This window comes from Balaenoptera physalus, assembly GCF_965194825.1.
Source record: "Balaenoptera physalus genome assembly, chromosome: 2".
Taxonomy (NCBI): Eukaryota; Metazoa; Chordata; class Mammalia; order Artiodactyla; family Balaenopteridae; genus Balaenoptera; species Balaenoptera physalus.
The window spans coordinates 115,393,966-115,410,018 of record NC_138883.1 but is presented as its reverse complement, the minus strand read 5'-3'; the positions used below and the strand labels follow the sequence as shown (position 1 = coordinate 115,410,018).

General features: G+C 36.0%; 1 protein-coding gene across 9 annotated transcripts in view; it reads right to left on the bottom strand.

Moving 5' to 3' along the window:
- Positions 1-16,053, bottom strand: part of LRRC49 (leucine rich repeat containing 49) — a 128,539-nt gene that overhangs the window by 25,363 nt on the left and 87,123 nt on the right. For all 9 annotated transcript variants that reach the window (XM_082443787.1, XM_082443791.1, XM_082443784.1 and 6 more), the window contains 2 exons: positions 8,895-8,978; positions 5,032-5,192 (listed from right to left, as the gene is read on the bottom strand). In XM_082443787.1, coding sequence (XP_082299913.1) covers positions 5,032-5,192; positions 8,895-8,978 — 245 coding nt within the window. The remainder of the gene's footprint in view (positions 1-5,031; positions 5,193-8,894; positions 8,979-16,053) is intronic.

Below are 16,053 nucleotides of genomic sequence, written 5' to 3'. Positions count from 1 at the left end.
AGCTTCCTCATGGCTGAGGTGGCTTCCCGGGCAGCATTTTTCAAAAGTATATTCTTTTTCTTAAACAAATTTATTTATTTATTTATTTTTGGCTGTGTTGGGTCTTTAGTTGTGGCGCACGGGCTTAGTTGCTCCGTGGCATGTGGGATCTTCCTGGCCCAGGGCTCAGACTCTTGTCCCCTGCATTGGAAGGCGGATTCTTAAACACTGCACCACCAGGGAAGCCCTCAAAAGTATTTAAAGGCAAAAACATATTTAGCTGCTGCCACACGGGGCAAACATATACAGACCAAAAAGACTGAGAAACAAGAGGCTGGGGAAGAAGATACTTAGGGGAAGAGGGACTTTGAGAAGCTCCTGTGTATTCCAGGGAATCTAGAGGGAAACATTTATGTCCACATTTATGCTCAGAAAAGACCTGAGAGGACCCTAAACAATCACCTCCAACTGTGGAAAGACAAAGACAAAGAGAGATTCCTGAAAGCAACAAGAGAGAAATGACTAGTCTTGTAAAAGGAATTCTCAATAAGAGTAACAGCCAACTTCTCATCAGAAACCATGGAAGGCAGAAGGCAGTGGGATGACACACCTAAAGTGTTGAAAGAAAAAAAAAAAACCTGTTAACCAAGAATTCTATATCCAGCAAAACTGTACTTCAAAACTCAGGGAGAAATTAAGACATTTCTAGATAAACAAAAACTGTGAGAGTTCATTGCTATTACACCTGCCCTTTAAGAAATGCTAAAAGTCCTTTAGATTGAAATGAAAGGACCCTAGACAATAACTCAAAGTCACATGAAGAAATAAAGAATACTAGAAAAGGTAATTACACAGATAAATATAGAAGCTGGTATTACTGTATTTTTGGTTGGTAACTCCTCTTTTTTCCTATATGATTTAATAGACAAATGCATAAAATAATAACTATAAATCTATGTTAATGTCCACGCAATGTATAAAGATGAAATTTGTGATAACAGCAACATAGAGGGGTGTGGAGCTATATAAGAGCAAAGTGTTTGTATATTATTGCAACTAAGTTTGTAGTAATGCAAACTAAAATGTTATACATTAAGATGTTAATTGTAATCCTCAGGGTAACAACTAAAAAAACAAACTACAAAATATACAGTAAAAGGAATGAGAAGGGAATTAAAATGTTACACTAAAAAATCAAACACAAAAGAAGAAAGGAATGGAGGAATTGAGGAATAAAGAAGATATACAAGTAGAAAAAAAAAGCAAAATGACCGAAGTAAGACCTTTCTCATTAGGACCTGATATATTAAATTCTTCAACTAAAAGGCAGATATTAGCAGAATGGATTTTAAGAAAATGATTCAACTATATGCTTTCTACAAAATTAAAAGACACAAATAGACTGAAATTGAAAGGAAGGAAAAAGATATTCAAAGCAAATGGTAACCAAAAGAGATGTTATATAAGAAATTGTCACAGGAGACATGCAAGAGACATAGAAGGACATTTTATATTGATAAAAGGGTCAATTCATCAAGAACACATAACAATTATAAACATATATGCACTTAACACCCCAAATATATGAAGTAAAAACTGACAGAACTGAAGGGAGAAATAGTTCTACAATAATATTTGGAGACCTCAATACCCTACTTTCAATAATGGATGGACTATCTAGACAGATCAAAAAGAAATAGAGGACTTGAAGAAGACTATAAAACAACTAGATATAACAGATGTATACAGAAGATTCTACCCAACATTAGAATATGCATTCTTCTTAAGTGCACATGGAACATTCTTCAGGGCAGAAGCCACAAAATGAGTCTCAATAAATTTTGAAAGTTTGAACTCACACTATGAAATGAAACTAGAAATCAATAACAGAAGGAAATCTGGAAAATTCACAAATATGTGGAAATTAAACAATTCACTCAACCAATAGGTCAAGGAAGATATAGCAAGGGAAATTAGAGAAGTATAGCTGATAGAAACTGCAATGTAAAAAGGTGGGAAGAAAAGTAAAAAGAAGGATAGATTCATCTTGCCCACTAACACACCATTGTAAAGCAATTATACTCCAATAAAGATGTTAAAAAAAAAAAAGAATACAATGGTGGTTGTCAGGGGCTGGGGGAGGCACGGAGAAATGGGGAGTTGTTTTTAATAGGTATAAAGTTTCTGTTACATTTTAGAGATGTGTCATAAAATGTGGTGCCTATATTTATTAATACTGCATAGTACACTTAAAAATCTGTTAAGAGGGTAGATTTCATAATGTGTTCTTACCATAATAAAAAAGCAATTAATTAAAAAAAATAGCCTAGACCATATAGTCCATCATTTCTTTCTTTTGTCACTATACTTGAATTTTTAAATTCCTTATCTTTGATCTTTTATCTCCTTATTCTTTATAAGACATTTAGCTTCTCTACTGATACACCTTGCTACTCTGTGCTCCTGGAATACTCAGTCAACAATTCAGACTGTAGTTGCTACAGTTTCATGGTCTATAACCTCCTTTAGTTCCTCAGGATTTTCCTTCAGTAATGCAACACTTCCCCAGTTAGCTCCCTAGTATACTTGAAAAGTATGGAGAGATATACCATGATTTTTAAAGTGATGATGTATTATCTTAAGAATGTTAATCCTACTGAAATAAACAACTTAAATGCCATTTGAATAAGATTCTAACATTTCCATTTAGATTAAATGATTTTAAAGTTCATATGTAAGAACAAGTGTGTGAGAACTGAAACTTTGAAAAGAATAGTGAAAGCATATTTCCCTTACTAGATATTAAAACTTAGTATAAAATGACAATAATCAAAAGAGTCTGGTATTGGCATTAAGACATATAAGTAGATTAGTGACATGGAATAGAAAGTCCAGAAATATATCCAATATTTATGGGAACCTACTATAAGATGAAAATGGCATTCTCATTAAAAAAGACAATAATTTAATTGAAGAATACTATTAGAAAATTAACTAGTCAATTGAAATAAAATCAAGTTAGACTCTTACCTAACACCATATATAAAAATAAATTTGACGTATTAAAGGAGTAATTTTAAAACCTTATTAAAATTTTAGGGCTTCCCTGGTGGCGCAGTGGTTGAGAGTCTGCCTGCCGATGCAGGGGACACGGGTTCGAGCCCTGGTCTGGGAAGATCCCACATGCCGCGGAGCAACTAGGCCCGTGAGCCACAACTACTGAGCCTGCACGACTGGAGCCTGTGCTCCGCAACAAGAGAGGCCGCGATAGTGAGAGGCCCGTGCACCGCGATGAAGAGTGGCCCCCGCTTGCCACAACTGGGGAAAGCCCTCGCACAGAAACGAAGACCCAACACAGCCAAAAATAATAAATAAATAAATAAATAGATAAAAATTAAAAAAAAAAAAAAAATTTTAGAATAAAATTTATAAGATCATTTGGATAAACTAGGTACTAGGAAACCTTCTTAAGGTAGATAGAAAAAATATTTTTTAAGAAAAGATAAATCAGAAATAGAACTGACTTGTGTAGTATTTCATAAATCTAAAGCCCAATGATATAAAGTTTTAATTTTATAAAGTATAGTTCTAGCCAAGTAAAATTATATTTTGACATTTAAATAATATTAAATAAAGCTCCAGGGCAATATAAGTGATATATCTGTTATACCAATCATCACTTAATTAGAATTTTAATTCTTGTTTCCTTATTTTTCTAGCTAAAAGATCTGAGAAACTCTACATGTGGATACCCAAGTGAGCTGAAGGAGGTACATTGATCAATATAAATTAATCTTATAACTAAAATTGTAAAAGTATATTTGTCTTTAAAATACATGTCAAACTCTTTAACTCCAGTAAACTTCTAAAATATTATTCTAATTCCTTTTAAATGACTTTATCACATTCTTCATATATGGAAAGCTTAAAGAATACTGGCTGAAAACTTGAAATAAAAGCTATATTATATTTAGTTTGAAATGTGTTTCAGAATTTGGTTTGGTCATTAGATAACTGTGCATCAAGTGAAACAAAATTGCAGTGCATTCTATCTTTGATTTTTAGGTTTTATTTTTAAATTATATACATATGTTTTTAAATTATAAATAAACTATGAAGATATATATGCTTTATATTCCTCTTATTTACTTGATTCTAGTATGCCTTCTTGAGAGGAAGAGAAATATATGAAGTCTAGAAAGTGTCCTCAGATTTGCTCATAAATCAAGGGATATGTGTTATCTGACCAATGTGTCATAGAAGAAAGAGGCTGTGAGCCACTAGAATAGACAGATATTATAGAACACAACTGGAGTAACTATTTAGATTTTATGCCGAATTGCTTAATACTACTAATTAAGGAGTAAGGATTTGTGATAGCTACTGGGGAAACAACAGAGGTTAAGACAATTAGGATTCTTTTCCTTGAGAAGCTTACATTCTAGTGGGGAAGACAGTTATGAAACAACTAATTACCCACTAGTTATTTAATTATGGTCATGATAAGTGCTAACAAGGGCAAGTGCAGAGTACTGGGAGAAAAAAAGGTATCTGATCTAGCCTAGTCTCCGGGAAGTCGTTAGGGAAGGCTTCTCAGGGGAAGTGAGGTTTAAATTTAAGACCTCCAGGCTGAGTTGTAGTTAGCCAGGGTAGGGTGAGGGAAGTAGGGCAGGGGAGAATACAACTGTTTGTAAGAAAAGGGTTCTGAAGTAGGAAGTAACTGAACTGGAAATCACTGAGGCTGGAGCACAAGAATAAAGTGGCTGATGGTATGGGATAAAATAGGTGAGGTGGGTAGAGGGTCTCACAGGCTATATTAAGTAATCTAGATTTATTCCTATGAAAAATAAGAAACTACTGAAGGGTTTTTAAATTAGGGGTCAGCTTATATTTTCAATATTTCCATCTTAACTTTTAAAACCTACTACTAATTTCAGTAGGTTTTCTTAAGAAAACTATCTTAAAATAATTATATGTCAAATGTTTTCCTGTTTCTGCTCCAAATTCAGCTCTCCAAAGATAGTAGTATCTGGAAAGAATACCATTGCATACCCTGTTTCCTCTGGAAATGCAGAGATGGTGCTTCCATCGTTCTGACAGTGGTCCTGAGAGTCAGAATCTTTTCTATCTTGGTTTGCAGCAATATTGGTAATGCGATGTTGTTGCAAGTCCCACTTTCGAGCTACGTTGTTAATTGTTAACCTTTTCTTCTCCTATGAAAAAGTTCATTGGGACAAGAATTACATAATGCAATTTTTGTAGCAGGAGAGTCCAAGGAGCATATTGTTTGTACTACTTATCACACCTTTAAAAGGAATCTGTTACTTCAAAGTAGCTACCAAATATGTATTCTAAAACACAGTATAAGTGGCCTTTATTTAACCTATGCAATCAACCATCTCAACGATGTTCTATCATCCTTAACAAATTATATACAAACAATAATTACTTCCATTGGAGATAAGAAAATTCACTATTTGAAAGTTTAATTTGATAGAAATTTATATATTCAAGCGTTATGTGAAGTTTTAATTAGACAGAAAATTATGCCTTTGTGTTTAAACACAGCAAGCAAAAACTAATGATATTTTAATTTTCCTACTCAATAATTATGGCAAATATGGTGGAATACTTTGGGGGGAAAGGGAGGAAGGAGAGAGTTTGATCAATGTTCCAAGCTTCACAGCATAAATTACAATGTCTGAAAGTTAATAATCATACACAGACTACTAAATGAAATTGTACTAGGTTGAAATATTTCTAGATAACTAGTAGCATCCTAGATTATCCATTATCAGAAGTTAACATTTTGAAATGGCATATTGATTAAATCAGAGTGCTGAAAATGGACACTTTCCCTTTTCTCTTTACTTAGAGAACAATCATCCAGTGAAAATCATCTGTGTGATACTGATTCACCTACTCTCTTTGGAGCTAGTGAAGGCTGTTAGGAAGATTCTTTGCCCATTCCCTCAGTGCATTCACACATGCAGAATACTTATGTTTAGTTCCACATCTTTGCCTGTCTAAAATTTTAGACGTAGAAATGGCATTGGATAGGAATGAAAAGTGGTGACAAAGCTTAATTAAAACTAAACATTTTAAAAGTTCTATTTCTGCATTTGGGCTTCCCTGGTGGCGCAGCGGTTGAGAATCTGCCTGCCAATGCAGGGGACACGGGTTCGAGCCCTGGTCTGGGAAGATCCCACATGCCGCGGAGCAACTAGGCCTGTGAGCCACAACTACTGAGCCTGCGCGTCTGGAGCCTGTGCTCCGCAATAAGAGAGCCCGTGACAGTGAGAGGCCTGCGCATCGTGATGAAGAGTGGCCCCTGCTTGCCGCAACTAGAGAAAGCCCTCGCACAGAAACGAAGACCCAACACAGCCATAAATAAATAAATAAATAAATAAATATTTAAAAGTTCTATTTCTGCATTTAAAAATGTTTTTAGCATGGGTTCTTTTTTCTATTGTTTGGAATTTCAAATTTGTTTATATAATTAAATGGGTTATACTTAATATATATATACTTCTGAGCCTTTTTGACATTTTATGTATGTCCTTCTTATCTAAAGCAAGTAGGAATCTGCCATTCTACTATAAATTTTTCCCCCAAATCTATGATAAAAAGGCACCTTACCTTAAAGAATTCTATTTCAGTTATTTGCAGATGACTGGGACAACCCAATTCTTAATCTAAGCAATACCACTATTTTTACTCAGTACCAAGGCTACTTTGAAAGAGGCAGGGGCAGTGAGTAAATGGAGGATGGCTATCATGCTGGCTCCATGCATTTGGTTTTCTGGCTGACTTGGAGTCGGCAAAAATAAATATTCTTAATGAGGTAGATATAGCGATGCTTAGAAAAATGGCACAAAAGTTTACACCACTGAGTATGTTAACAAACTTATAACAAGATACTCTGAAAATGCAAACACTTTCCTATACCAATCCCAAAGTTAAGCTTTCTTTAATTGGGTTATTAAAATCAGATCAACACCAGGTTGACTAAGAAAATGGATATTTTCACCGAGGCCAAGAAAAGGGAAGACATATTTTAAAACAAGAGTGCAGTCTGGGGTCAGGTGGGGATTGCTGGTTGGCCAGGGGGCCAAACAAGGGCTCTAGGTGTCTGTGGAGCAAAAAAGAGGAGCAAAAGAAAGCCTAGAGATTCTGTAAGGCAAAAGGGGGTACACCCCAAAAATTTCATGCTCAAAGATCATGGATGCATTTGGCATATATTAGTACAATCATGACTATAGCTAGACAGCAATTTGCCAAGTCTGTGTTAAAGTGACAATTATTTTAGAAGACGCCAACTTTCAGCTTCTGCCACTTGAGTCTATTCTTTATAGTCCGAGCAATACCACACCAGTATATCCCATAACTATCACTTCCATTCATTTCCAAGTTTGAAAAGAAAATAGAAAGATAGAAAAGCGATAAGGCTGAAGATATAGGTCCATACACTCTTCCTGCCCCTCTATAACCACACATCCCATTTTCTTAATGATCAATATGTGTTGTCACATGAAACAATCTCCAGTAAAGGCTGACGGTCTTTGATATCATGACCCTGAGTCTGAGCTACAGCTAGAATTCCTGATTTCCTATACTTTTCCTCTTACTAAAAAATTTTAAAACTAAATAACCCTCATAATTAAAGAGTCCTATTTAGTGACTTCAAGAGAAGCATTAGGTATTTTTTGAAGTTTTCATAAAAATTTTCCAAACATCTAAAAAACATGTTAGCTAAAAATTTAATGGCATATTTCCAAAAACACTGATGGTTACAAGCAGCTGAATTGGGTATATAACAAAGAATGTTCAGTTCAAAGATGGAGTCAAGTACGATTTGTTGCCTATACTAGGTTCTACTTACACTGGAAGCCTGAGAGTTAAATCACCAATAACAGCAGGTGAGAAAATTTTAGCATACTGAGTAACAGTTCTAATTACTTTTGAAGTAGCAGCCTGGAGCTGAGAGGGTTTGGGAACAAGTTTGTTTTGTTTTGTTCTGTTTGTTAATTTTGGAGTAGTTTTCATAGAGTAAAATACACAGGTTCAAGTGTACTCTTTGATCAGTTTTGACAAATGCATATATCTGTTAACTCATAACATTTCCATCACCCCAGTAAGTTCCCTAGGATACAACTTTGTATCCCTATTAGTCATTTTTAAAAATTCTGAATGCCATTTTAATTTTAAAAAGAAAAGCCCCTACACAAGACAAGAATGAGTAATGATAATCAGGGTGATATCCTTAGTTTCAGAACATAGTAGAATCATAATAAGAACTATAAACTTTAAGCTGTCTTTATTTATTATACTTTGTTATGTTAATATAAAATATTTTTAAAGAAAACATTTTAAGGAAAGTAACATCTGATATGTTAAATAATTTAAAACCAGTTTAAAAAAACCTTTAATTCCTATACTCCTCAAAATCTTTACCACCTCTATATCAGAGAAGCTAATGGAGAAATTTTTTAAATGCAAAAAGCCATCATTTAAAAAAAACCCATGTAGCAGAGCTCATTAAAATATATCACTAAAGATGACAGTCTACTACAGCGGTTTCCAAAATGAAATGCACATGCCATGAGGATACACACGGTGATGTACTGGTGTGGAAAAAATTATAACTTCTGTTATATTTATTTTTAATCTCTTTTACAATTTCTAGCTTTTGCATGTGTTTTACAATGTATATTATATTGTATTTCAGAAGTACAAGTTTGTTTATAGGTAGTAACTTATAAAAGTTTTAAGGGTGTTTGTTTATTAAAAACACTCTATTGATAGGAATGAAAAATTTACAGTTTAGAAACTACTTTTCTAGCTGATTAGCTAGCTAGCTTCAGTGTGTGTGAGTGCATGTGCACATATATGAATGTAGACATCAGAGAAAATACCTTAAGCAAAGATTGCTTATGACTTTCTCGCTTCTTCTCTTCCTCTTTTTTGGCTACAACAGATGCCATACGCCTTTCTTCTTCCTAAAAGAAAAATGTAAAAAAGTATTATTAAGTATTTAACCTTTTTTATGCTAAATATCTTCAGTTCTCCAAGTCTGATTTTCTTTGTGAGAGGCATACTACTTGCTAATAGAAAATATGCCCTCAAAGAAAAAGTTAGTATGTTCCTCTTTATTTTCTTCTTCCGTCTTAATTCTAAAAGAAACCTGTACATTCTTAACTCTGCTCCGCACTCTTGATGTGAGATAAACCTAACTAATACAAGAAAGAAAAAAGAATGAGAAGAGAAAAAAGAAAGGGGAAGCAGGTTTGTATAGTTTTTCTTTGTACTGTAGTTCCATATGGAGAGACTTAACAAACTTGCTATCATGAAGATAAAAAGGATAAAAATTATACTCCTAACAATCTTTATTTATGGTTGCAAATCAGAGGGTTTTTTTTAACGACAAAACAACTGTGAAAGCTTTTAAAAACTCTCCACTGATATTAATAAATTATTCTCCATTTATATCATTACTTTTACTTTGTTTTTAAGTTGATTTGGCCAGGCTAATTTCTTCCATTCTAAAAACTATGAAATAATATTACTGTAATAACATTACAGTTTAGAAAAAATTTTTAAAATCAGTCATAATCTTAACACCCTAACTCAAATATTATCATTTCTGTATCACCTTACAATACTCACTATGAGCAAATTTTTAAATGTTGCAATCTGTATACACAATCTGGATCATGTTTTTTTCCCCCTGAAGATTGGCAAATTTTAATAAAGTAAATTATAACCATGTAAGTTTTAATTTTTATTACCAAAAGATTTGTAGGCATTCAAAATGATGTCACAATTTGAGAAAACAATTTCTTCATAAAAGACAAACTTGAAAATATTTTCAGTGACAGAAAATTTAAAAAGTAATTCAGTACATTTGAAGGAGAACTTTTTAAGAAATAAAAAATTACAAAAACTGATATAAAAAATTTAATGGAGGTGGGTTGAAGAGCAGATTTTACACAGCTGAAGAGAGAATCAGTCAACTGGAAAACACGTCAGAAGAAATTTTCCTGTATGCTTTCATACCAGCCTATACTTGCCAATCACAGCACTTAACCTGTTTCATTTAAATTATTTCTGGTACTATCTCTCCCCTTTCCTGCAAATAGCTCCATGAAGGTATGGACCATGTCAGCTCCCCATTACATAGTAGATATTCAATAAACATATATTCAAGGAATGAATTATATTGAATGTACATCTCTATATATCTGTTCAATAATTTCCTAAAACTGAAACTACTAAATCAAGTGGTAGACATATTTCTAGGGCTTTTGATATGTTTGCAAATTGCCCTCCATAAATGTAGTACTAATTGACACTTCTACCAGAAGTTAACATTTGATTTAAAATATAATGGATAGTCATAAGAGCTGTTCATCAAATATTCCTGTGTCTTCCCACATCCTGGCCACATTGTGAGATAGCACTTCATGCCCTTTTGAAGTCAGTTGAGGTCATGTGACTTGCTTTGGTCAATGTCATATGAACAAAAGTGACATGTGTTTACTTCTGGGTGGAAGATTTCAGACAATGATGACATAGCTATTCTCTCTCTCACCTCTACTGTAGAATTTGCAAAGCTTCAGAGGTTGGGTACTTTGAAGGCCTTGGTCCTGGAATGAGGACAACACAGAGTAAAGTTCCCAGATCACATACTATGGGCAGACTGACAGTATGAGCATGAAATAAACTTTGTGGATTTAATCCACTGAGGTTAGAGAAGTTGTTACTGTAATATAATCTAGCCTATCCTGATCAGTATATACATTATATTAGAATTAAGGAAGGTCAAACAGATCACAAATATGTATTCTAGGGTGTGAGCCATTACAAATGCTTCTGAAAACAAAGAAAGGACCTAGACTAAAGAAGTAAATAAAAAATGCACAAAGAGAAGCTATCATGGAGTTAAAAAGGAAAGTAGAATGCATCTCTGGTAAAACTCTAACATTAGAAATGAGGAAATGAATACTCTGAGAAGTTTAGTAAATTATACAAGGTCACACAGCCAGTGACAAAGCCAGGATCAGGACCAGAAGTCATTTGTGAGAATGCAGTTTGTATTTTTATAATAAGGATATATTTAAATGTGTTTTACTGATTTTAGAGAGATGAAAAAGGTGAGGTCAAAATTTAGTAGCAATCTGCCTTATGATTTAGTTGTTTTAAAGGGAATGAAAATTTATGTGATTTTTGATGAATTTAAAGTATATTTTACGGAGGGAGACCTTCAAGATGGTGGAGGAGTAAGACGTGGAGATCACCATCCTCCCCACAAATACATCAGAAATACAACTACTTGTGGAACAACTCCTACAGAACACCTACTGAATGCTGGCAGAAGACCTCAGACTTCCCAAAAGGCAAGAAACTCCCCAAGTACCTGGATAGGGCAAAAGAAAAAAGAAAAAACAGGGACAAAAGAATAGGGACAGGACCTGCACCTCTGGGAGGGAGCTGTGAAGGAGGAAAAGTTTCCACACACTGGAAAGCCCCTTCACTGGCGGAGATGGGGAGTGGCGGAGGGGAAGCTTTGGAGCCATGGAGGAGAGCGCAGCAACAGGGGTAGAGAGGGCAAAGTGGAGAGATTCCTGCACAGAGGATCGGTGCCGACCAGCACTCACCAGACTGAGAGGCTTGTCTGCTCACCCGCCGGGGCGGGTGGGGGCTGGGAGCTGAGGCTATGGCTTCGGAGGTCAGATCGTAGGGAGAGGACTGGGGTTGGCTGTGTGAACACAGCCTGAAGGGGGCTAGTGAGCCACAGCTAGCTGGGAGGGACTCTGGGAAAAAGTCTGGAACTGCCCAAGAGTCAAGAGACCATTGTTTTGGGGTGCGCTAGGAGAGGGGATTCAAAGCACCACCTAAGCGAGCTCCAGAGATGGGCGCAAGGTGCGGCTATCAGCGCGGACACCAGAGACGGGCATGAAATGTTAAGGCTGCTGCTGCAGCCACCAACAAGCCTGTGTGCAAGCACAGGTCACTATCCACACCTCCCCTCCCGGGAGCCTGTGCAGCCCGCCACTGCCAGGATCCTGTGATCCAGGAACAACTTCCCCGGGAGAACACATGGTGTGCCTCAGGCTGTTGCAACGTCACACTGGCCTTTGCCACCAGAGGCTCGCCCCGCATTCCATACCCCTACCACCCCCTGGCCTGAGTGAGCCAGAGCCCCTCATCAGCTGCTACTTTAACCCCGTCCTGTCTGAGAGAAGAACAGATGCCCTCAGGCGACCTACACACAGAGGCGGGGCCAAAACCAAAGCTGAATCCCAGGAGCTGTGCAAGCAAAGAAGAGAAAGGGAAATCTCTCCCAACAGCCTCAGGAGCAACAGATTAAATCTCCACAATCAACTTGATGTACCCTGAATCCGTGGAATACCTGAATAGACAACGAATCATCCTATAATTGAGGGGGTGGCCGTTGGGAGCAACTGTAGACTTGGGGTTTGCCTTCTGTATCTAATTTGCTTTTGGTATTATGTTTTTCTTAGTTTAGTATATAGAGTTTATTATCATTGGTAGATTTGTTTGTTGATTTGGTTGCTCTCTTCCTCTTCTTTTATATATATATATATATATATATTTGTTTTTGCTTTTTCTCTTTTTGTGAGTGTGTATGTGTATGCTTCTTGGTGTGATTTTGTCTGTATAGCTCTGCTTTTACCACTTGTCCTAGGGTTCTATCTGTCTGTTTCTTTTTTTTCTTCTTTTTTTATTAGTATGCTTTTTTAATGCTTGTTATCACTGGTGGATTTATTTTTTGGTTTGGTTGCTCTCTTCTTCCTTTCTTTTTTTTTTTTGCTCTTTTTTATTACTTTTTAATTTTTCTTTTATTTTTAATAACTATTATGTATTTTTTATTTTAATAACTTTATGTTATTTTTTCTTTCTTATTTTCTCCCTTTTCTTCCGAGCTGTGTGGCTGACAGGGTTTTGATGCTCCAGCCTGGTGTCAGGCCTGTGCCTCTGAGGTGGGAGAGCCGAGGTCACGACATTGGTCCACCAGAGACCTCCTGGCACCACAAAATATCAAATGGCAAATGCTCTCCCAGAGATCTCCATCTCAATGCTAAGACCCAGCTCCACTCAATGACCAGCAAGTTACAATGCTGGACACCTTATGCCAAACAACTAGCAAGACAGGAACACAACCCCACCCATGAGCACAGAGGCTGCCTAAAATCAAAATAAGGTCACAGACACCCCAAAACACAGCACCGGACATGGTCCTGCTCACCAGAAAGACGAGATCCAGCCTCAACCACCAGAACACAGGCACTAGTCCCCTCCACCAGGAAGCCTACACAAACAACTGAACCAACCTTAGCCACTGGGGGCAGACACCAAAAACAACGGGAACTATGAACACGCAGCCTGCAAAAAGGAGACCCCAAACACAGTAAGTTAAGCAAAATGAGAAGACAGAGAAACACACAGCAGATGAAGGAGCAAGGTAAAAACCCACCAGACCTAACAAATGAAGAGGAAATAGGCAGGCTACCTGAAAAAGAATTCAGAGTAATGATAGCAAAGATGATCCAAAATCTTGGAAATAGAATGGAGAAAACACAAGAAACATTTAACAAGGACCTATAAGAACTAAAGAGCAAACAAACAATGATGAACAACACAATAAATGAAATTAAAAATTCTCTAGAAGGAATCAATAGCAGAATAACTGAGGCAGAAGAACAGATAAGTGACCTGGAAGATAAAATACTGGAAATAATTACCACAGAGCAGAATAAAGAAAAAAGAATGAAAAGAATTGAGGAGAGTCTCAGAGACCTCTGGGACAACATTAAACGCACCAACATATGAATTATAGGGGTTCCAGAAAAAGAGGAGAAAAAGAAAGGGACTGAGAAAATAATTAAAGAGATTAGAGTCGAAAACTTCCCTAATATGGGAAAGGAAATAGTCAATCAAGTCCAGGCAGTGCAGAGAGTCCCATACAGGATAAATCCAAGGAGAAACATGCCAAGACACATACTAATCAAACTATCAAAAATTAAATACAAAGAAAAAATATTAAAAGCAGCAAGGGAAAAACAACAAATAACATACAAAGGAATCCCCATAAGGTTAACAGCTGATCTTTCAGCAGAAACTCTGCAAGCCAGAAGCGAGTGGCAGGACATATTTAAAGTGATGAAAGGGAAAAACCTACAACCAAGATTACTCTACCCAGCAAGGATCTCATTCAGATTTGGTGGAAAATTAAAAGCTTTACAGACAAGCAAAAGCTAAGAGAATTCAGCACCACTAAAGCAGCTTTATAGCAAATGCTAAAGGAACTTCTCTAGGCAGGAAACACAAGAGAAGGAAAAGACCTACAATAACAAACCCAAAACAATTAAGAAAATGGTAATAGGAACATACATATTGATAATTACCTTAAATGTAAATGGATTAAATGCTCCCACTAAGACACAGACTGGCTGAATGGATAAAAAAGAAGACCCATATATATGCTGTCTACAAGAGACCCACTTCAGACCTAGAAACACATACAGACTGAAAGTGAGGGGATAGAAAAAGATATTCCATGCAAATGGAAATCAAAAGATAGCTGAAGTAGCAATTCTCATATCAGACAAAATAGACTTTAAAATAAAGACTATTACAAGAGACAAAGAAGAACACTACATAATGATCAAGGGATCAATCCAAGAAGAAGATATAACAATTGTAAATGTTTATGCACCCAACATAGGAGCACCTCAATATGTAAGGCAAATGCTGACAGCCATAAAAGGGGAAGTCGACAGTAACACAATCATAGTAGGGGACTTTAACATTCCACTTTCACCAATGGACAGATCAACCAAAATGAAAATAAATAAGGAAACACAAGCTTTAAATGACACATTAAACAAGATGGACTTAATCGATATTTATGGGACATTCCATCCAAAAACAACAGAATACACTTTCTTTTCAAGTGCTCATGGAACATTCTCCAGGATAGATCATATCTTGGTCACAAATCAAGCCTTGGTAAATTTAAGAAAATTGAAATCGTATCAAGTATCTTTTCCGATCACAACACTGTGAGACTAGATATCAATTACAGGAAAAAATCTGTAAAAGATACAAACACATGGAGGCTAAACAATATGCTACTAAATAACCAACAGATCACTGAAGAAATCAAAGAAGAAATCAAAAAATATCTGGAAACAAATGACAATGAAAACACGACGACCCAAAACCTATGGGATGCAGCAAAAGCACTTCTAAGAGGGAAGTTTATAGCAATACAATCCTACCTCAAGAAACAAGAAACATCTCAAATAAACAACCTAACCTTACACCTAAAGCAATTAGAGAAAGAAGAACAAAATAACCCTAAAGTTAGCAGAAGGAAGGAAATCATAAAGATCAGATCAGAAATAAATGAAAAAGAAATGAAGGAAACAATAGGAAAGATCAATAAAACTAAAAGCTTGTTCTTTGAGAAGATAAACAAAACTTATAAACCATTAGCCAGACTCATCAAGAAAAAAAGGGAGAAGACTCAAATCAATAGAATTAGAAATGAAACAGGAGAAGTAACAACAGACACTGCAGAAAAACAAAGGATCATGAGAGATTACTACAAGCAACTATATGCTAATAAAGTGGACAACCTGGAAGAAAAGGACAAATTCTTAGAAAAGCACAACCTTCCGAGACTGAACCAGGAAGAAATAGGAAATATAAACGACCAATCACAAGCACTGAAATTGAGACTGATTAATAATCTTCCAACAAACAAAAGCCCAGGGCTGGATGGCTTCACAGGCGAATTCTATCAAACATTTAGAGAAGAGCTAACACCCATCCTTCTCAAACTCTTCCAAAATATAGCAGAGGGAGGAACACTCCCAATTCATTCTATGAGGCCACCATCACCCTGATACCAAAATCAGACAAAGATGTCTCAAAGCAAACTACAGGCCAATATCACTGATGAACATAGATGCAAAATCCTCAGCAAAATACCAGCAAACAGAATCCAACAGCACATTCAAAGGATCATACACCATGATCAAGTGG